Source organism: Dermacentor silvarum, chromosome 4 (assembly GCF_013339745.2).
Source record: "Dermacentor silvarum isolate Dsil-2018 chromosome 4, BIME_Dsil_1.4, whole genome shotgun sequence".
In the NCBI taxonomy this organism is placed as follows: Eukaryota; Metazoa; Arthropoda; class Arachnida; order Ixodida; family Ixodidae; genus Dermacentor; species Dermacentor silvarum.
The window spans coordinates 43,072,895-43,096,357 of record NC_051157.2 but is presented as its reverse complement, the minus strand read 5'-3'; the positions used below and the strand labels follow the sequence as shown (position 1 = coordinate 43,096,357).

At 46.7% G+C, this 23,463-nt stretch overlaps 1 protein-coding gene across 1 annotated transcript in view; it reads left to right on the top strand.

Moving 5' to 3' along the window:
• The window catches only part of LOC119449875 (Down syndrome cell adhesion molecule-like protein Dscam2), a 69,286-nt gene that overhangs the window by 14,024 nt on the left and 31,799 nt on the right, over nucleotides 1-23,463 (top strand). The window contains exon 3 of the mRNA XM_049666416.1: nucleotides 15,986-16,159. Coding sequence (XP_049522373.1) covers nucleotides 15,986-16,159 — 174 coding nt within the window. The remainder of the gene's footprint in view (nucleotides 1-15,985; nucleotides 16,160-23,463) is intronic.

Here is a 23,463-nt window from a genome sequence, read left to right as displayed (position 1 = left end):
ACAAATGAAGCGCTGAAAACTCCTTTTGTGGAGGTATTTTTGCGGAGTGGATTTAAACGTACTGAAACAAATTTTTAAAAAGGTTTTGTGCAACCCGATAGAGTGCGTTCACTCTCGTTGTGTCCAGAAGAGTGAAAGCTCTCCCTCGAAGAATACACGGCAACACCCGATACTAGAGTTCAGTGTGGGAGAAGCGGTTACCACCGTACACAGGAGTTGTCAGCGCTGCATTTGTTCTTATTGCACCGAAAAGACGTCTCTGTAGGACCTAGTCGTCGTAACCAAGCGCGTTCGTTGGTGACAGATTGAAATTAAAGATTTCCCACGTCTGAGCAGCACAAAAGGGCAAGACAACCAAGACCACGAACAATAAACCGCTGACTTTAAACTAACGTTTATTGCATGCTGCACATGTAATATAAATACAGACAAGGAGAAGACAATTACGATGTCATCGCAAGGGAATTAATATTGATTGCCACCGCCACGTGGACAACAATCTAAAGTCTCTACCTCAATCTTTATCAGACAGATTAATTGATAGTGTGCTTACACACGCTTCGCCTTTCTTCGCTACCCTGTATGCTTTATAGATTTCACGCGTTCACTGGTTTGATACTTTGTTATAATGGCTGTATCGCTCCGCTCTGGAGAGCATCTGCATTCTTCGCAGTGCATAGCGATAGGTTGCCGCCTGTGTCAGATTTTTTTAGAATTTGCGTGTTCCCGCAGCCGCTCGTGAATGCAGGGTCCATCTGTCGAATGTAGGACCGGCCGCGAGACAAAAGATGTCGTACATGACCTCAGTGGAGCAGGCGGCGTACTTTGTGCGATGATTCTTGATTCACGGCTATGCTGTTGACTCTTCTGAGTTTACAAGTGTGCCCATTTTGCTCAAATTGTTGGGTGCGTAGAAAAACACGCACATACCCATCCTTCGCGCTGTTTAGGCTTCGATATGTATACTAGGGACGTATTCTGAAACGTTCCACTTGGGCGATATTTCTCTTTTCGCTTTCAGGCGCGCGCTGATTGGCTGTTTTAGCAAGACTGTATGAGCTGATCGGCTGGTTGAGCCCGACGTCATTCAATTTTGCTCAACCTGCCAATCAGCGCGCGCCTGAAAGCAAAAAACGAAATATCGCCGAAGTGGAATGTTTCAGAATACGGCCCCTAGCTAGTCCACGTCAACGCTCCATGGTTAGTATTGACCTTTAGGATTCGTGGCTGCTAACAAGACGACAGGCATGGCCAGGTTGATGCCACCCTTACCGGTGAACCTCTGACAGGACTCATCCTAGAGAGCGCCTGTCTCTGCCTCTCTAATGCATCGAACCGGGGGCACCCTACTAAGCCTTATAATTCCCCAAACTCGCCCAAAACCGCCACCGTTGGAGGCGAGGTTTTAGCGCCGGCTCTCCGCGGCAGCAGCACTCGCCTGTAAAGCGAGCTTTTCCTCCGGAATCCTGATTATACGTACTAAGCCTCTAAGCGCCGCCGCTCTCTACGCAGCGCACGCGAGTGCTGTGGCGGAGCGCGCTTTCACAGAACGGAAGACTCGTCCATTTCAAACAAAAGCGGCGGCGTGCCGCAGAAGCAAAGGCACGCTGCTTTCCGCCAACACTGATGGGCAGCGGCTCCCAAACGCATGCCGCGCCGAGCCGACGCACAGCGGCGCTGGCTCTATACGGGGCTGCGCCAGCAGCAATTTCCTATTAATTATCTGAGCTGCGAAAATTTAGCCGCGGTGGCGGCGGCCTTTTAAGCGCCTCCCCCTTCTCCCTCCTCGCATTTCCTGGCGGCCATCTCTGCAGTGCTCGAGCGTCTTCCTCTCCGCCTGCTCGACAAAACCTGAACATTTTCTTCTTTTTGACTCGCTCGGAAGAAATTTCGCACGCTATGTTCCCGCTGCCGCATCTTGTTTGCACAAATCTTTCGCCCGAGCTGGCTACAGTCTATATAGGCTGCCCGAGAATAAATGTTGTTACCAGTCTGGGGCGCTTCGCGCCTTTTTGTTCTCCCTCTTGTCTCATCGTCTTTCTTTCTGCGGAAGAATCCCGCATAGGGCACAGAGATTGTCTCGCAGTCGGCGCGGCCTTCTCTGCGATCCATTTTGTCGGTGACGCTTCAGTTTTCGTACCTAGCTGCACGCCTCTGCAACGCGCACGAGCTGCCGTGAGAACGCGGTGGGCGCCGTAGTTGTTGTGCCAGACAGGGCGTCGGTTTTTTTTTTTTTGTTTTTTCGTTCCATGCACTACACCACACAGCGGGCGAGCAAAGAAGCGGCGGCTTAAAGGGACGTTCGCGGCGCGATAAGGTAAGTGGGTCGACGATGTAGGTGCGGGCCTGCCACTCGTCCGCTCGGGGGAAATTAAATTGAAGGCGCGCCCACTGGGGTGGGGGATGGGGCGGAAGAAAGGGCTTTGTCTTTTGTCAGTTGTGTAGCCTTTGTTCTTGTGTTACTTTGCCTATACGTCCACGATACGCAACAGGGAGCCCGTTGGTGCAGGCGCGTAGTTGCTGCAAACGGAATGGGAGATGTTGCACAGCACACGCTCCACGCGCCGCCTGGCTGTCGTAATCGGTAACGGAAGTCTCGTATGTGAATCGAAACGGATGTGCCTTCGTACATTTTTGCGTTGCCGTCTGCTGCACCCGGTCTGGCCAAGAATCTTTGCATATATATATATATATATTGGCGAGAGAAGGGGTGGGGGAGGGGGGAAACAAATTTCTGTAGCCTATGCTAGAACAAATGAGGAAAATCCCCCGTGTACGAGATGGGCTCATTTCTCGACATACACAGTGTTTATAAAGCGAAAGGACGCGGGTTAATGCTATCGGTATATAACCTATACTAGCAGCCCTTATTTCGAGATGCTAGGTTAACTGCGGTGCATTAACTCAGGTTAGCTTACCGACGTCGGCGAAGTGAGCGTAGTGGTTTCAACAATGCTATTACTAAGAAGAGAAACCTCGAAAAGAAGTAGCTGGACCGTGATAGTTACTGGCGTGTACTTATTTCGCAATTGGATACGCTCTAGAAGAATGGTCGCACGTTCAGCCAATACAGGAAACAGCACGAGAAGCGGCAACGTCGATCGGAAAGCACAGGGCTATCACATAAGCGCTGCACACAGCGCTTATAGTGCGTCGCGCAGGAAGAACGCGGTGTTTTTTTTTTTTTCTGATGTTTGTCTTTCCATCGTGTTACTCTGCTCCAAGAGTATGTAATGTAGTGTAATGTAGCAAGTATTTGGGAAGACACAGAAGATATTGTGTTAAAGGATGGAAAGTTCGAGGTACCAGAATCAGATCGATAGAACATTTTGAAGCTTTATCCCGACCGTCCCGACTCGGGAGGGCACGACGGCTTTTGGAGGACATACATGAAGGTGCAGCAACGTTTCACGTGGAAAAAAATATGAAAAATGACGTACATGAATATGTAAAGACTTGCCATGATTGCCATGTGCGAAAAGCAAAATATAGGCCTAAAGGAAAAGAAATGACCATACCTGTGTACTCCAATGTGCCATTTGAAGTGGTGCACCTCGACTTTGCCGAGCTTAAAAAGAAAGGGGAAGGAGTGCGTAAGACGCAAGCTTCTCTGGTTGCTATTGACCAATGTACACGGATGGCAGCCGCGAAACCAGGGAACGAAGTCTCCAACGCTGTCATTTCCCTTATGCAACGGGAAGTGTTTAAGAATACTAAAGTCATTGTCAGCGACAACGGTCCAGCATTCAGAAGCCAAAGGCTAAGAGCTTGGGCAGAGGAAAGGGGGATCACCCTGCGGTTCACTACGCCATACCATCCTGAGGATAACGCTCTGGCTGAGCGATTAATTCGTGATTTGAAGACATACATTACCCTTTATCCAAATTTTACTGGCGGCAGGAAATGCGCTCTGGAAACTGCTGTCCGGCATCACAACCACTCCTATACGGCTGGCCTTTGTTGCACACCTTATTTTGCTGCCTGTGGAATCAGCCCATGGCTACCCGAGGATCATCGTCTGGGAATAGCAGGCAAGATATTTCTACAAGAACGTGCCAAGACAAAAGACCAACAGCAGCAGTACAAGTCCTTGTACGCAAAGGACTGGACGGCTCGAAGTCGTCATTCATCGGCCTCTACCAACAAGGCGTTCTGAAGGCCATTTATTACGAAGCACCAGGGCAGAAGATTGAATCCAGCGCCATCGGCAACGTGATTCCGTATTAGAAAATCAAAGCCGCGGAGGGTGTGAAGAGACTGAAGTGGAACCTCCCTGAAGATAAGGAAGAAGACGACCGAGACTGGGGCTGGGGGCACAGAGGAAGAAGAAGTTCATTAAAATGGCGGACTAAACAGACCGTCTCATTATTATTTGCTTACATGTAAGTACGTATGTAATTGGTTGTTCACTAAAAGTAACCAAAGGAAATTTCTATTTCCCTCTTTCACTCTTTCTAAGAAGTGTAGGTTCTCGGGAAAGTACACTGGCCGGAAGATTTTCATCAGGGTTCCTTCTAGCAGGAATTATTGCCATTCGCGTTGAGAATATACACGCGCTTTTGCTAGTTGAGTAAACCGTAAGAAACGGCAGCACTTCCTTGTACGCTTGCAGCTTGACAACAACCTTATTCCGGGTTCAGTATATGAAAGTAATAGTATTGGACTAGCGTACGTCCCACCAATCAAGCTTCCTGACACTTGCCCAACCACAAAGCGCCGAAAAACTTAGGAGTGCACCATCCCGCTCAAGCCAACAGTGCTATGGGCGGTAACGGACACGCTTAACCTCGCCCTCCTAATGGCATTGCTGGGCAAAAAATGTTTCTCCTGGCTAGGTCGCGAGCCATGTGGACGGCAGTTGAATAACATAATAAATGTCATTCAACTTCAACTTAAATGTCATTCATTCAACGCCTTGAAAAAGACAAGTCCACCTGTCGAAACGTTAGCTCCTGCTCTCACATTGTTCTCGTGTTGCTCATTATTATACATTAGATTATTCAAGAGCATATATTGGGCCAAGAAGGTGGCTAGAATGAAGGTATGATTTCAACTTGGTATTTGCTTGAACCTCCTGCAAGTATTTTTCTTGTTTTCTTTTTTTTTAACTGTTCTGAATTCTCGTTCATAGAGGATACGTAGGTCTTAGCTATAGATTCAATTCGTTTGCCTTCATGAAGTGCGGTCGCAACATTCTTTTTAACAGCGGAGCTGTTAAAGCCGACCGTCAGTCCGTGGAGCGTGTACAAAGAACCTCGCCGAACGATGACGTCACCGCGCGTTGCCTAGAAACCACCTCGCGGAGCGGCGTGTGCTTCGCATCCTCTGCGAGCCGTGCACATGTTGCCTTGACATGGGACGTTAAGGAGAGGGAAGGAGAGCATGCGCGCCGTGCGCACAATGCTCGGGAAAGAGAAAATGAGAGCGAGAGAGAGAGAGAGAAAGAAATTGTAGCAGCACCAACGAGGCAACGCGCAGATCTCCCGCCAACGCCGTTCGCGTTTCGCCGTTTCCCCGCGTTCGCGCCGAACGCGCGCGTTGTCCGTTAATGCAGCAGGCGCCTCTGGTGGCGCCTGGGCAGGTTTCGACCAGCCTTGCCCCGGCAAGTGTGGAGGCGCAGCTTGGCCGTGACGTCACCGGGGAGATAAAGTTTGAAGCCGCAGCGACGGCGGCAGAACTCTCGTTGACTCTGTGGCGAGTACATGTAGCTTTGACATGGGACGACCAAAGAAGATCCGGACACCCGAAGAAGAAGCCGCTCATCTCGAAGGGCGTTGCACGGCCAAGCGAGAATCTGCGCGTCGGCGGCGATCCTATTCGGAATACCGTGCCTAGCAGCATTTAGCATTCCCTACCAAAACTTAGCCAAGCCTTAGTAAAACCTGGAAGAAGCTAGGTCGATCACCAGCTCCGCTGTTTACTCCAGCCTTGCACCACTAGTGCAAGCTGTCTACGTTTTTTCTTGCTTGTTTAACCTTGCGATTATTTACAGAGAGGTTAGAAAGTTTATGTGCATTGCCTTGCTCGCCGCCACGCCGGGATGTTCTTGCAGTTTTGTAATATTTTCGTTGGAAAGGATGCATTTCGTCCAGTTAACGTGAATTCCCCCGGATCATAAAAGTCACACAGCGTCGCGTAAAACGCGATACAGTTATTTATATTGCTCGTATTTAAGATGGATTTTCACCGTGGTTTCTGAGCAGTTTATCCGTGTAACAAACGAAGAAACAACGTGCACTATACGCTCACCACACTACGCCGGACAACCTTTCGAATGCTGCAACAGCATAACTTTATTTTTTACAATGTAAATTACCATTTTTGTTATGACGTAGCGAATTTATGTTATGTCCACGCCATCATTCCATCCCTCTGTAGCACTTCCGTAGTGAATGAGATTAGATGGTTATCTGAAAACTGCATGAATACGCATCGGTTTTAGCAATCGCAGACCCACGTTTTGACATAAAGTGTGATTGATCTATTTAATATTTAAGCTGTCGGAACAATATGATAAGATCCGAGGTTAGCCCGAAAGCTTCACTGGTTGTCGGACGTATTTTCACCCCAGACACGTTATCCTCGCTTCGTCGCCGAAAACTGCGGTCCTTTGTGGAGCCAAGTCGAGAAAGTAAAACACAAGACGACAGTTACCATCTCGCTTTCCTACATTGCCACCGAACGGGTTTTCGGATATCGAATGCCGAGCTCCCTGGAGACAGGAAAGCCGTTTGGCATTTGAGGCACCACGTACGAGTCTAGTTTATAAAGGGCGGGGGATCACTGCTCGTTCCCTATGGGACCTTCGGGGTTCGTGCCTCTATTGACAAGGGGTTCTCCAGCATACTGATAAAAGCAGGGAAAGAAGAACCAACAACGGGAACTGCAGCTGGAGAGGAAGGCTAAGAGGATCAGCCACTCGCCGGAGTTGTGGGCCAACTCGTTATCTGAGAAAAAGGGCCACCTCTATCTCTGGCGCCGTACTCACGAGTACGCCGTTGGTGAAGCAACCTATGCCAGTACTTCCAATACGCTGGGTTAGCCGATCTCGCTTTTGAAGGAGCAGTTCCTATAGTGTTTGCGTGGGCGCATCGCAGCGGGTTCGAGATGTGCGTCAACAGAAAACCCGATATACGACTGTCCGCAGCACCCCAGTAAGGTTGGTCTTGAGAAGGCCCTCCTGTATTTTTCTTGTTCTTGGGGCAAGCTTCAACGAACGACGTTCGCACGCGCGAACGCTTCGCTAAAGGTGCTATGTTTATGTCAGAGCCGATATGCAATCTCACTTGGTATCGTCTGTTTGGTATTTGCCTCCGACGAAATCGAAGTTTCCTCGATGTGTAATCACTCTACGCGTGGAAAATTGAATATTTCAACGGTGACGAAAGGTGGCGACTTCTTTTTGCTTTGCGAGAATAAAAGCAAACTTGGAAAGAAGGCTCACTATTCGGGGAGGTGAATTCAATCGAGACGTGTGAGGATGAATACGCAGACTCTCTTTCTGTACTTTTGTAGAGGAGGGGGGGTGGGGGGATTCAACAATTCTAGGGCCAACGCGGCACTACTTCTTCCCAGCATTTTTATCTCCCAAAGCTGTGGCTCACACTTGCATGCAATGCAATGCGCAGGTAAGTGAGCATTGCATTCCAAGTGCACAATTGTTGGAGGCTTTTAATATTAAGAAAAAAAAAGCACGAACTGCATTAGTGATACATCTGTTTATCTCTTTGGAAACGATTTCCAATTGTTTGACACAATGCTGTGACTTTTTAACGAGACTGCTGCACGCATGCATAGGTGTTCTACTCTTGTGACTTAGCTCTACGAATAAACAGCTCAAGTTAAGCACTTGCTCAGTTCTTTCCTACTATTTGTTTCCACGTCACACTAATATGTACCCACAAGAAATAAGCCCTATCGTTTCATGAGATTCAGTACGGGTATTTCTTTCTCACACCTGCTTGCTACAAATTTTACTGCTTTAGCCTTCTTAGGGTATTTCACGCACTTTCTGTGGGGTATCTATGTATGTATGTATGTTTCTGTCTATATATCTAGCTGTGTATGTTTGTGTCTAACCGTTTTCTAGCCTACCTGGGTGACTGGGTAGTCAGTGGTGGAACGGGTAGCACATCGGGCAGCTTGGCTGAGGTAACGGGATTTGAAACAAACTATCGCATCAACTTGAGCCACTGGGTATCTGGCAATGTGTACATACGGGCCGCTCTTCAACGAGCCTCCTTAACGCAGTCATGGGCCAGTGTAGATGAGGGACTGGGTAGGCACCGCTGTTTGAGGAAACTCTTGAGGCCGGCTTGGAACTCTGCGTATGTGCCACTCGGTCTGCGCTGGTCTTCAATGAACCCCTTTGATGTCAACTTGGGTCACTGGGTCACTCGGCCAGTAGGTGTGTGCTCCTCTTCCATGAACGTCTTTGACGCCAACTTGGGTAACTAGGTATTTGCAACTGGGAATGTGCCGCTCTACAATGACAAAAAAACATCCTTTAAATTTCTCCGATGTTAAGGGGCCTCGTCTAAAAGGTTCCTCAAGGACAGCAAGCCGATGCTTTAGCAGGCGGCTCCACAAGTGCACTGGGCCCCCATGGTCCGCTTTAAAAAAAAATTTAAACCCGTCCCCTGCCGGGAACAGTGGTGCACGCGAAGCTTGTCCTACCCTTGGGGAGGCGTTGGTTAGTTTTTTGAGCTTTTAAGACACTCACGGGCCCGCTGCCGCTGCCGTTCCTTCAACGCAGCCTGCTCTTCGGCAGAACGAACCAAACGAGTCCTCCCCGTCTGACTGCCGGGTCTCAACTGGCGGGAAACAGCGGGCACGAGGCTAGCAAACGCGCGATCACTCCCTTTCTCTCCCCCCGGAGGGATGGGACGCCTGTACAATTGGCTGGGGGTATGGCGTGATCGCACGCTCCAGCTGCGGGCGCCACGTTTGCTTCTTCATGAATATAAAACGCCGCTTGAAAGGGCGCGTACGAAGAACCGACAGTGGCTGAATGGGTTAGCGTGGTGGTCTCGCAACCCGGAGGTCGGTGGTTTGGTTCCGCAGCCCGACGAGCAATTTTTATTTTCGCGCGACTTGTGTTTTTTTGTACGCCAACACCAACGCCGACACCGACACTATAGTGAGTCAATGCAAACTTCGCTTGAATAAACTCCTTTCACGCCAACGCTTAAGCGAGCTGGGCCACGAATGCAAAAGGTACGTGTCGTTCTTCAAAGAACCTCTCGCTGACTTGGGTTACTGCTGAGTGTCCGATAGTGAGCGGCAAGCGAGGGAACAGTTCTCAACGATCGCAGGCACGGGCGCGCCACACCTCTCGTCTCGGAGTCCACACGCGCACTTCTAGGCAGTGCCAATAGATGGCACACCGTGTCGAGAAAGAAGCGCGAAAGGAGGAGCTTTGTGTTCTTAAACACCAAGAAAGAGGAGCCTGGTTCTTTACCGTGCTTTGTGTGCACGGTAAAGAACCATAGGAGGTCAAAATTATTCTGAAGTTCCCCACAATAAGCATGCTTTGTAACCCACTGTGCAGTTGTTACCTGTGCAGCCTAGTAATTTAATTTTTTAAGTTGTGTCAACGAAATACAACAAAACAAAACAAGCAAACGTATAAAAAGTATTTATCGCGATCACTATCGAGTTTTATGTACGACTAGATGCTGTAAATGATATATTGGTCGTCGAGCCGAAAGACGTGGTCTACAACTGGTGCCCATTGGGAAGTCATTGCGCGCTTTCGCTAAGCTACGCTAATCGCAACAATTTCAGAATGTACCGCTTGTATCTCGTACATCCAATTACGACGGCCCCGTCTCTATGAAAACTTCATTGCTGGTGCCATATATAGCAGCAGTCTGATGTTGCGGCAGCGTCATGAAGCGAAAAACGAGATCATGATCAAAGTGATAACGCGCCAAAAGCAAAAAACCAGAGCAAAAACGGAAGGTACAACAAACGATGTAATACACGCGTGGCAATATCCTACAGAAGTAGCGGGTCGTTCTTCAGAGGAGTGAAAGAACAGAAAACAAGATTAGAATTTTGTTCAAAGCTCACATACTTCACTTCCTTTGTTCAGGACAAAATTCTCGAGTACGTTTCTGTCGCTTTACTTTGTTGGTTCTAATTACACCTGGAACCGGCCTTATCTAACAAATAGAAGCCGGTGTCCTCTTCAAAGATCTTCATCCGTGCGGATGTTTTCCTCTTGACTGGAGAGACTTGCTTTATAGGAAAGTACTCGGATCAGTTGAAAAGGGGATCTTCTTTCCCCTTTGATTCCCGAAGGAGGACGTCAGGCATCGTCGGTCTCTCTTTGTGACTCCGAGTTCGTCTTGTCCGTACCCTTGTTCGACAAGATGAGGCCGTAACGTTGTGTGCGTGGAGCACCAATCAGGCAACGAAACACCGCACGTGATCTCTAGTATCAATTTTTGTTTCATTTTTTCTTTTGCTGACATACTTGGGTTACATTGGTTGAACGGGTTTTCCATTGTTCGAAAAAGACAAGGCGCTTTGAAATAGAAAATAAAATAAAAAAAGGAAACCGAGCTTCTGCAAATTTAGCGACGACTGGAAAGAAAACGAGGCTCGAGATTATAAATTTGCAGTCGAAGTGTGGGTTCTCCTGACGCAGGAAAAAGTTGCCCTATCCAGCACAATTATTTTTTCCCACTATTCTATTTCTAAAACAGGAATTCAACGTTGCGTTCAAACTTTCTGAGATACACGTTGCCCACAATTCCTCTATTCGTTTCCCAGAGCCACCGCAGGATTCTGGTGGCTCAGGGAATGTATGCCGCTCTGCGGCTAAGCACAAGTTCGCATGTTCCAGTTCCTGTCGCGATGGCATCATTCTGATGCAAGAACGCTACTCAAGTTATAACGGAGTTAAATTATTAAACACTGCAATGTTGAAATTATTGAGCACACGTGGTATGTGTCCCACCTAACTTGTGTGTTGCTTTCGGACGTAAATTCTTATTATTTGATAAAAGTTGATTCCGCAGATATGTATATTTTTTTTTACACTCGCTAGGATGACTAGTTACGCTATTACACATCCCTCTGTCTCACTTTTGGTTTATCTGTTTGTATTTTCATTTGTCGCTCTTGTTTATCTTCAACGACCTGATTTTTGGCCTAGCTGCTGCAGTGGGTCTGTGTCAGTTTTAGGACGACAACGTCGTCATCATCATCGTCATACTCTTTAGAAAGCAACATGTACCAGGCGTACCTCACTGTGCTCCTTTTTTATTCTTCTTCAGCAATACTGTGAAGCAGAAATCGACAAAGTGACATGAACACGGTTGTAGCAAGGTTCCAAGAGTCTGTCTGTTCCCTTATAGAATCTCGATGCAAGTTTTGGAGTCTCATTGATCTCACCGACATGGCTGATTGCACCGGTCTCGCAAAATGCACCTGCCATGTAGCAGTGAGTACTTCTTCGAGGGAAACGGGGGATTTGGCAGGTCATGCAATGTGTAAATTGAATACCACGTGTTGTTGCGTCCTGTTAGTGCGTTTACTTCGGTCGCTCGACGCCTACGCAGCCTGGTTGTGAGGAAAATGTGGCCATTCAATCTATACCTTAGCGTAGTATTCTTTTTTTACCTTTATCACATCTTTTATTTGTATGTATTACGAGAAATAAACTCAATATTGCACTCGGGGCAACAATGCTCACTTCTCTGATAACATTATGAAAGCGTAGGGGGTGTTCGAAAGACCGTTTGCAGAGGCAAAGACCCTTAGAGCATGTCCATGTGTGTCGCTGGCACAAAAGTAAAGAAAGCGTTGCTATAGTTCCTCCACCCGAGAGGTCTAGCACTGTTTATGTGCTCCATGTGTATATCCATGTGTGCACGCAACTAGTGTGCTTCGTATCCCATATTTCTCTTTTCAGCTATTCATCCCCTTCTACCAGCACAGGGTAGCAAATCGACTATGGGTCACGGCTAACCTTCCTGTCCTTGCTTTTCTGTTATATTCTATTGTCTCCTCAAGTTCTCTCAGCCAAACATCTCGTTTGAACCACACAACATGGCGGGCGTCGGAATATAGAAGTGAAAATAAAAGGTTAGCGCACGAACTGGTGTCCCCCCACCTGCCACATGTATGGCCCCATTCACTCCTCCATATCGCCGTTCGCACGCAACGCTCAGCGTCAACAGTGCATTTGAGCTTGAGTTAAATCATTTTGTTTTTGCGTGAATTCAGTGCGACAGGAAGCAGGATTAGTGACTATCGTCTATCCATCGCGACAGTCGCGATAATCGGAAAAGCGGCCTTGTTGCGAACGAAGAGATTTCACTTCTTTTAGCAATGACAAGGAACAGGGATGAAAGGAGATGAGAAAAATGTACAGACGCTAGTTGAGCGGCCATCAAAATCGTTATTTCTTAGATACGCAACCGCTGCTACGTTGTTTCGAGCCTGAAGCACGCAAGGGTCTAACAAAGAAGCAAAACTTAACTAAGTGCCCCAGATTCTCGGCGCGGCCGCGCGCGTGCGTTGAAAGGCTTTCTGTTCTACCCGACTTCAGCCTTTATGCTGTGGCTCTATTTCGGGGCGGTGCCACGCAATGGCTCTGCGAAGAAAATGTTTTGACACACGCGCATGAACACAGAATGGGTGCACGCCCATGGCGCTCTCTGGAAACCTGTAATTATCCAATCGACCGCACTGACAGCGCACGCGACACGCTGCGCAGGTGATTCGGTTTTTCGATGATGACCATTATTGAGTTCGCGGCGGCGTGTCGTGCTCACATTGCTCATCGCGATTGCGGTACGCCATCGGGCACGCCGAGAGTCCAGGACACGCCCCTCAATGCGCAGGACGTTGTGAATCTCCGCCAATGGGGTCGTAATATGGCTCAGCACGATTGTCCATTAGGCCTAGATGTAATACGAAGTGGAGCCCAAGGGGACGAACTTTGATTCTCAGAGAATTAGGTCGCGAAATAAAGGCGGGTATTTTTAGAAATACTAAGCAGAGTGTTTGGGAAGAACATAGCGCTTTAAGATCGTTGTCGTGGGCAGGCAGTGTCTGTGTCAGACGAAAAGCCTTCTGATTGGTTAATGTCGAAGGAGTACGACTGCCCGTCAGCTAGCACGCGCAACGTGGAAAGACGAAAATAATTTGCTGTTGTGGGAATTTGATCGCAGAAAGCAAGCAGTCTCTGACATGCACTAATAACTGTTTCAGCATTTGCGCTTCATTTCGTGTATACTCGTAGTACAGAGCAAAGACAGTTTCATAACTATGCGGTGACAATCTGACTGGTACGCTTGGCGATGCTATCTCGCTCTACGAGGCCAGCATAAGTTCTGAAGTGCTCTTTCCATGCAATCATTTGCTAGCGAGCAAAGCGAAAAGGTAAACAGGAAAGCGGACTTTAATGGCCTTTCTGCTCTGCTCAAAACAAATCGCACAGGCTGAAGTATCTTGGTTGATCTCGGTAGTTTGAGAAACACATGTGTACGGCTAAGTTCGTTTATCGGTGAGAATAGCCTGTTTGATGCCAGTTACGCCGTAATAAACTTCCTTTGAGAGTTTTGAAGATGCCTCTGATTCATATCTTCTCCCTCTTGCTGTCTCCAGTGTCTACGTCCTTCGGTCTGTGTCTCTGTTATCGCGACATCAAAGGTCTGATAACAGCGGCCATCTGTTGGGTCTCCCTTGTTGAGCCTCGTAGGGCGCACAACGCGTAGAACGTGTGCAACACACAGACACACACACACACACACACACACACACACACACACACACACACACACACACACACACACACACACACACACACACACACACACACACACACACACACACACACACACACACACACACACACACACACACACACACACACACACGCACACACACACGCACACGCACACACACACACAAATAAAAAAAAAAAAAACGTGCAATATGTAGAGCCATGGACTTACCCCTCATGTAATGTCCCTAACGGGACCCTTGAGGTATAATAAAATAAATAAGTAAATAAATAAATAAATAAACGCAGATTGCAAATATCTTAAGAGTGAGTTAAGCAGATCGAGAGAATTGCACTTCAGCATAACCAGTTTCGCCTTCCCAGCGGTTTTGGCGATTTCGCTGACAATGGTGGTTGCAAAAGATGGCTTTCTTCAGCGAGGGTGCTGCATCCTCAACCATATCTGTCGAATGAATAGCGCAATCTTTCATTTGAGGAACTGTAGTACGTTTTTAATTATCACGCATTAATAACACGTTTACATCAATCCTCATGTGAATTATGAACTCATCAGGAACTTTCACTAAATTAAGGCGCATTCTATTTAGTTGATTCCTGATTTTTTTTAAAAATGTTTTCTTTGCTGGGGACGGGTTTGCTTGGGAACGGAACGAAGAATAACTAAGCGGCAAGCGAGCGTTACTGCTGTACAAGGCGAACTTCCGCGTGTCATCCCGATGGCGTTCATTTCGCTGATGCTGAACTTTCATCCCAAGGGAAATAGCAGTGTTTTCGGGATTTGAGTAATCCCTTTGGTTGCCGTCAAACTCCGCCGCACACTGTCTCTGCTTTCCAATCACTGGGAATGCATAATCACCTCGGCAACCGACGCCAATGTTCTCGAAAGCTGGTCCTATTTCTATTACTTTCCGGAACTCTATCCCGCCACGTCTTGAGGGACACTTGCATTGCTCATTGACGCTTTTTTCATTAATCATCTTTGACGCTTCCGCATTCAGTTGGGTGTTGCTTATTTGTGAAATGGAACGTTCATTGCTCTCCCTTCCGCAAGGGCACGTTTTCCCTGGCTCATCATCTCGTTTTTTTTTTTTTTTTTTCTACGCCAGCAATTAGTGACCCGGTATTGCTTCTCAAGCGGCGCGTTATTTGCGCCTAACTCTGGGTGCTTTTCATTGCTGCAACTGAGTTTTAATTAATGGTGCTCCACTGCCATGAACGATGATGCGAGTTTGATCTCCGTTTACGATGGCTGCGTCCCGGGGAACATGTAATGCAGGAATGGGAAAAGTTTGTTTATAATAATTAAAATTTGCATTAAAGCATGACAGGCAGCCGAAATCTCCGCACCTGTATGAAGTTTATCTCTCTCTGTCTGTCTTTTTCCCTTCTTAATAACCACTTCTTTCTGTCTGATTGATTGATTGATTGATTGATTGATCGACTGTCCCAAAGCAACACTAGTACTGTGGCAGACGCTGTAATGTAAAGCTCCGGTTTCATTCTGACTAGCTCTTTCCTTTTTAACGTGCCTCTATATTTGAGCACGAGAACGTTTTTGCATTCCGGCCTCGTCGGAATGCCGCCACCGCGGTCGGGAATCAAACTTGTGACCTCGTTCTCAGCAGCCAAACGCCACAGCCACTTAGACGCCGCAGCCGGTACCTTTCTATCCGAGGAAACAATACTGTGTTTCATCTGTAGCTTTGTGTTGATATACGGTGCATACCAAATTTTCTTTTCATTCTGTGGCATTATCAAAATGAGGTGCTCGAACTTGGCACTCCGCTCCTGGCTATCCTCGTAAATGTGCCGAAGCGTCGTTCACATTTGTCGCACAAGCCTAACAGGCATGGTGGACAAGGCGGGTTTTGAGAAATCAAATGCAAAATCCTGACAAGGCGCAAGACCCGAAGCCCCTGCAAGCACCATCAATCACGGCAACAGACGGCAGGCACAGTTGTGACCGAAATGTACCGGGTGTTGCATTGATCTATGCATCTCTAATCTATGCATTAATCTATGCATCTATAATGTCGTCCAACGATAAGATTTTTTGAACTTTAAGTACTTTACAAGCAGCGGCAGCGATGCGACTTTGTCCCGGCCTTTCGCAACCGTTTCCTCAACGCCGCGGCGTTGCTAGTCAGCACAGATGTACGGGAAACAAATTCAGTTCATACACTCTGTAACTTTCGCGCCTGTCCTGTTGTTTTCCTTGTGCAGTGATAGCCCAAGACTGGGAGCTGCGAATGTGGTCCGCTCCGGGCTCGGTGCCACGGGGAAGTGCCCTGCTGGTGCGTTGTCCCGTGCCCAGTCACGTGAGCCACCACGTGATTGTCACCGCCTGGGAGGAGGAGCACCACAGCCCCGTACTCATCACACCGCGGTCGTCAACGGGTGAGTGGCTTGTCATGCACGCAGCTCACTTGCGAGACAGAAAGATGACTGAGTAAATGAAAAAAAAAAGCCTGTAAATCCTACCGTAACGGTCAAGCGTGGGGTCGCAACGTTAAAATCGGCCAGCAGTGGTGGGAAGGCAGGAAAACGGGAGAAGTGAGCAATGAAACATTGAGGTTACGAGCTATGTCTTTAAACAGCCAGAGCGGGTTGACTCGTTCTTACGTTCAATTTGCTGAAAGCCAAGGACACGGAGTGTATTGAGGGCTGAGCAAATAAAACTAATAACATGATCGAGCACGGATTCGTCGAAGTAAGACTCTTTGGGCACTATCTCAGTCGAAGGAAATAAAAAAAAAAACAAGGGATTTACGTCCACAATTCAGTGGATACCTTGACACGTTAATCTTCCTGGAAACAAAAAATGCTTATTTCGTCGCACGAGCAGCGCTATCAAGCCCCCCCCCCCCCCCCCCCCTCCCACAAGTGAAAGTGCGAAAAATATTTCCAACTCACAAAAATACCTGCCAACTCTCCTGATTTTTCCAAGCGACTCTCGGATTCTGACAAATCCTACCAATTGTACGAACATGACCATAAATCTCCCGAAAAACTTCCCCAGTCTCACAACCTGCAGCCGCATTGTAATTGCCATTAAGAGCTAGGTAGCTAGCCGAAGTCCAATTTAGATCCAAGCCATTTGTGTGTAGGCAATATAGGCCTAACTCAGTTCGCTTCAGATCGACAGATGTTTTGAGGAGTGCGCGTGAGGCAATGGTCTAATAAGCGATGCATAGTGGCTGGTTTCCTGAAGCCAGCTTAGCCACTAGACATACGTGTTATGCACCAAAGCATATTAGGGGAAGAAGGGGCCACTGTACAGGGACATAGCAAGTGTTCTTTAATTTTGCACGCACGCAACCGCCGTCTCCGGTAACAGTACGAGCACCGAGACGCCTGATAACTGTACTGGCAGTTATTAGAGCTGTTTCTGACGCTGGTGTTACTTAGGGAAAAATAGAGCAAAATATTTTTTGCTTTTATCGTCCACGATGTGCAGATACAATGCCAATAGCACTGCGACTTGGGCGAGCTGGTAGCTTATATTTTAAATAATGCAGCGCACATCAAAATCAGGAAATATAGATCGAATGAAACACCAGCGCTGACTTGAAATTGAAGGGTTTGTTGATGCATCCACACATATACAGTCGGCGTCACCCTTGTGTGGAGCGTGGGAAGAGGGCTTCCGAGGCGCTCCTGAGACACCCAGCGACGTCTAACGCTAGCTGCTGTGTCCGATGTCTAACGGTAGTTGCTTGGCACGTTTGGGCCCAGCAACTACCGTTACACGTCCCTGGCTGGCTCCGGAGCGCCCCGGCAACCGCCGTGTCCGCGCTCTACACAAGGGTGACGCCGACTGTACGTTTGGGGTGTCCCAACAAACGTTACCCAATCTGTTATAAGAAAAAAAAAAGAAAGAAAAAAAAAACACAATGCAAGATATGGTTATTGTATCTACGAACGAATACCGTTGGTTTTATAATTATATATTGAACCGTGTTCTTTAATGCGTAGCATACTATGGCGACTACCCTAGCAATATTTTGGTAGGAAAATCGGGTCTGTAATGCGAAAAGCGTGATACCCTTCCCATAGGAATACATAGGGTTCAATAGAAATACATGGGGTTGGAGTAAAGTCCAGGTTCTTCTTGTATCACTCTTCCACTTGGGCGTCCGAGACGCACCGCCAGAGACGGTCTGCGCAAGTGAGTAGTACTGCCGCTAAGGATATATCGGCGACGGGTTCGCTGGAGGTTTCCAATAGAATTGAAGCAGACGCAGATGACGCTTGAAAAGACTTTCTATTTACAACGTTTTACAAGATATATACATAGAAATGCACGTTGGAACTGGCACACTTAGGGCCACTCTATATCGGCAGAGCCGATGGTGCATAGCCCCGCAAATTGTGTCCGGAACATTTTTTGGGACAACGGGACCACATTTTCTACCGTTCGGTGCCCCGGCCCAAGCATTTACAGCCCCATCGTCACCGAGTGGCTGTGCGGGTGATACGCCAGCACACCAACCAGTCATCCTGTACTAGGATTGTCGTGTGAGTGGTCCGCCGGCTATTCAAGCTTCTCACTTCGTCCACGCACCCTTTCCTTTACCGCATATTACAGTGTTTTCACCTGTGCCTAAAAACAACATACAAAAATTGGCCGCATATCTGCTTGCTTCGCTGAAAATGACGACGAAAGACGATAGTCTTCTGCCGCCCCTGATACGTAACACCCTCTCTTCTCCCCCCCCCCCCCCCCACCTTCACGCTCTTCCCCTCCTTATCACTTCCCCCATGACGGATGCAATGGAGGTGTTCCTGAATTCAATTCAAATTTCCCGCATTCGCCCTGCTATCGCGCCATCTCTTGGGACCTTTTATTACAGTTTGCTTAAAACCAGCTACAGAGCCGCGGCTTCAGTCTCTTCGACACCATTTCTAACGTGTTGATGTTTCAGTTACTAACGTAAAAACGAGTCCAATGTGTACTCTTAAATAAATGAACGCTGCGGATCACGGTTAAGTACATATATTTTGCCTCAAATAGGCCTGAGGTTTCCTTTGCGCTGTATAATGTTGACGTGTATGACCCCGTGCTACCAGCGCTAGTAGCTTGGTCGGCCTTGGCCGGGTGGTTGAATCGGTTTTGCCCGTGTGGTTGAATCAAGTGACAGACAGACAGACAAAGTTTTTCGCGTTTAGGTAGCCCAAGAAAGAGTATCGTCTTTAAAAAAAAAAAAAAAAGCAGGCAGATCCCACGCCCTGTGGGAATCGATGTTATGCGAAGCAGTGTGCGGGCATCCTACCAATGAAAGACCATGGGAATATATATATGGGTGGGATACGGAAAGCTGGTCAAGAGAGAAAGTTGGTCAAAAAAGATGGGACAACAGAGATACCTGCACAGGTATCGGGAGCACCATCCTATCTTGTTTTCGTGTTCGGTTTCTAGTTATATGATCATGGAACAACTAGGCCAGCACTCCGTTTTACTAAAAATGGCGCGATGTTTACCGAGTTCTGCTCACTGTCCGCAATCTGTACTTATCTGTTTTTATACAGCGAAGCTCTTAGCGCGACCAAAGAAGCACTCGGAAACGTTATATGCGTGTATTCGTGGCGTCCTGGAATAACTACGTCATTCACCAAGTTTATATTCTGAGGAAATAGGGGGAGGGACACGTTAGGGGCTAAATAAATATTGAAAAATCATTGTTTTCTATACCGGCTTAGGTGTGTTATACGAAACGCTTTCTAAGATTCCCCACTGAGCTTGGAGAACCAAAAATGGCAGCAATTGTATATTCAGAGGAAATAGGAGCCATGTTATCCGTTATCATTGCAGAAAGTTTGTACTGTGCAAGTTATTTAGCCTTTGCAGTAAATTACTTATACAAGCGAGTCAGATCTTTACAAGCGAGTTTTATGAACCGCGTCGGAAGTTTGCCCGATGTCATGAAAGAGCTCGACGTGCCACGAAGTTACTATTTCAAGAGAATAGGGGGCATCCAGTTAGGGATGGTTAATTACGGCCTTTGCAGTGCGTTGTATATAGAAGCGCTCCGGAGAATAATGGGTGTGTTTTACGAACGGCGAAGAATTTAGCTTACTTTCCCGTAAAAACTATAACAGCGACTGAGATCAAATCTTGTAAACATGTGGGGAAAATTATGATCTATGGGTATACGAAGTTAAGTGTGTGTGGCTAAATTAAAGTTCTCGTAAAAAAAAAGAAAGACAAAATTACGGCTGAACTCAACTCACGATGACTGTCGACGGTAATGCGTATAGCAATCGAACAATGCAGCGACAGACCACATTCCTGAAGTCACGTTTTTTTAGTGTTTTTAATCTTTTTTTTTCACTGAGTCATTGTCATTTTTGCGGAGTCCGGCTTATGACTAAGACTTCTACCACCATCCTTTGGTGTTTCCTTCCCTCAGTACGCACGTCGGAACCCATTTCAGTGGCATTTGAGTGTTAATCTTTTTTTCGCTGAGTCATTGACGTTTTTGCTGAGTCACGCTCATGACTATGACTTCTACCATCATCCTTTAGTGTTTCCTTCACCTAGTACCCAACTCAGAACCCATTCCAGTGATTTTTGAGCTTTAATCAATTTTCGCTGAGTCATTGTCATGACCTATCATTTATGTTCGTCATATACTCGTGTCATACGATGTCAATTTTGGTACCTACCAAGTTAACGAAATGACCATGAGATACCAAGACGCTGTTTCATGACCTACATGACACGCATGTCATGACCTATCATTTATGTTCGTCGTACATCTATGTTAACGACCTTGTTCTTGTGGATAGTGAACAAAAATATATAATCTACTGTGCTTTTTTCGTCGAACAATATTGCAAGCTTAATTTCAACTGCAAATTGTGTCCTTGCTAAAATACATAGATGGTCACAGGATAATGGCTTAAAAATTAACACTGACAAAACCAAAGCTATTTTATTTCAAGCCAAGAATAAATGCGTGAACTTAGAGACCAACATTTTGATAGGCTCTTCAAGAATTGAGCTTGTCCGGTCTGCGAAAACGCTAGGTGTGTTTTTTGATAGCCATATGTCATGGAATCATCACATAGACTTCCTTGCAGGTAAACATGCTCAAGTAGCTGGAATACAGTTTAAAACCGCTGCCACGCAAAGTAAAACTTCTCTTATATAACGTCCTTTTCCTGAGTCACATACACTACTGCTGTCTGGTGTGGAGTACGACGGCTGCTACCAACATAAGCCGATTGTTCCTGCTTCAAAAAAAGTAATTCGTACTATTTTTAATGCTCCAGCAGATGCTCATATTGCACCCCTCTTCAAACAACTGAAATTAGTCACGCTGCACTCTCTGTTAGACTTTAGACTGTCGTTAGCCTATCGTAAAGAAGGGAAACAAAACCAGTCATTCATTACGTCCTTAAAGCAGTTAATTAGAAATAGAACAGAATACAGCACACGGTCACTTGAACACTGGCATGTGCCGCGTCCTCACACTAACTATGCTTTTCAAATGTTACATCATCGCTTACCACGCTTGTTAAGCGCAGTCATGCGCAATAACATCGATGCCACTTGTCCTGTTTCAGCGTTTGTATAAGTTTTTCAGTGATATTTGAACATGCCCGATTTTTTTTTCTTTCATCGCTTTTGTTTGCTCACGTGTATAAAACTCCTATTTGCTTTTTCGGTTTGTAGTGCTTTTCTTATATTGAATTTTTTGGGGGGGCATAAGTTTAAGCCAAAAAAAAATTAAATTATAGGGTTTTACGTGCCAAAACCAGTTCTGATTATGAGGCACGCCGTAGTGGGGGACTCCGGCAATTTGGACCACCTGGGGTTCTTTAACGTGCACCTAAATCTAAGTACACGGGTGTTTTCGCATTTCGCCCCCATCGAAATGCGGCCGCCGTGGCCGGGATAGGTTTAAGACAACATTGTATTGTATTGAAATGTACTTGTTTGTGTTGTCGGTCCTAAATTAGCACCTGTGCCTGCTGCTGCTGCAGGCTGGGTTTTAAGGCCCGTCAAATTTCTGTGTGCAACCTTGTCCTTAAATCCCCCATAAATTGTGTGTTTATGGTAATAAAGGCAAATTAAAATTCAAATACACTCTTATCATACTATGACAAAACGACCCTGAGAGCACAAAGACGTAGGTGGCTAGATAGATAGATAGATAGATAGATAGATAGATAGATAGATAGATAGGTAAATAGATAGATAGATAGATAGATAGATAGATAGATAGATAGATAGATAGATAGATAGATAGATAGATAGATAGATAGATACTGTCAAAATGGCAAATTTTCGCCAAGAAATGCTTCGCACTTAATAACTCTCGTTTTTCTGCAGCAAGCTTACAGTGGGGATGGGCCAACTTGAGTGTGGGAGGGGGTCAACTTAAATTTGGGGGTATTATGGGGGTGGGCTAACCTGAATGGGGGAAGGTGACATAAGGCTGGGCCAACTTGAAATTTCAGGTTGGGCTAACTTGAATTTGGGAGTGGGTCCACCTAAATTTCGCAGCACTATGGTGGTGGGTCATTCTAAATTTTGAGGTGGCATGGGGATGTGCCAACCTGAATTTTGGGGTGATATGAGGGTGGGCCAACCGGCATTTTGGGGTGAGATGGGGTCTGCCAACTGAAATTTGGAGATGAGATGGGGTGGGCCAACTTGAATTTATGGTGAGCCAACACAAATATGGGGTTGGGGCAACTTGAATTTGGAAGTGGGTCAGCCTAAATTTGGGGGTAATATGGTGGGGAGCCATCCTAAATTTGGAGGTGATATGTGGTGGGCCAACCTAAATTTGGGGGCAATATGGGGGTGGACCAACCTGAATTTGGTTTGATATTGAGGTAGGCCAACGCAAATTTGTAGGTGATATGTGGGTGGGCCAACTTGAATGGGGGGGTATGTGTGGGCCAACTTGAAATTTGTACTTTGGTAAAACTAAATTTGGTGGTGGGACAACTTGCAATCTGGGGTCATCATCATCATCATCAGCCTATATTTATGTCCACTGCAGGACAAATGCCTCTCCCTGCAACCTCCAATTACCCCTGTCTTGCACTAGCTGATTCCAACTTGTGCCTGCAAATTTCCTAACTTCATCACCCCACCTAGTTTTCTACCGTCATCAACTGCGCTTCCATTCTCTTGGTATCCATTGTGTAACTCTAATGGTCCACCGGATATCCTTCCTACGCATTACATGGCCTGCCCAGCTCCAGTTTTTCCTCTTAATGTCAATTAGAATATCGGCTATCTCCATTTGCTCTCTGATCCACACCGCTCTCTTCCTGTCTCTTAATGTTAGGCCTAACATTTTTCGTTCGTTCGCTCTTTGTGCGTTCCTTAACTTGTTATCGAGCTTCTTTGTTAACCTCCTCGTTTCTGTCCCCTATGTTAGCACCGGTAGAATGCAATGATTGTAAACTTTTCTTTTCAGCGACAGTGGTAATCTCCCAGTCATGATTTGGTAATGCCTGCCGTATGCACCCCAACCCAATTTTATTCTTCTGTAAATTTCCTTCTCATGATCAGGGTCCCCTGAGAGTAATTGCCCGAGATAAACGCACTCCTTTACAGACTCTAGCAGCTGACTGGCGATCCTGAAGTCTTGTTCCCTTGCCAGGCTATTGCACATTATATTTGCCTTCTGCATAAAGAAATCTTCAACCCCACTCTTACATTTTCTCCGTTAAGGTCC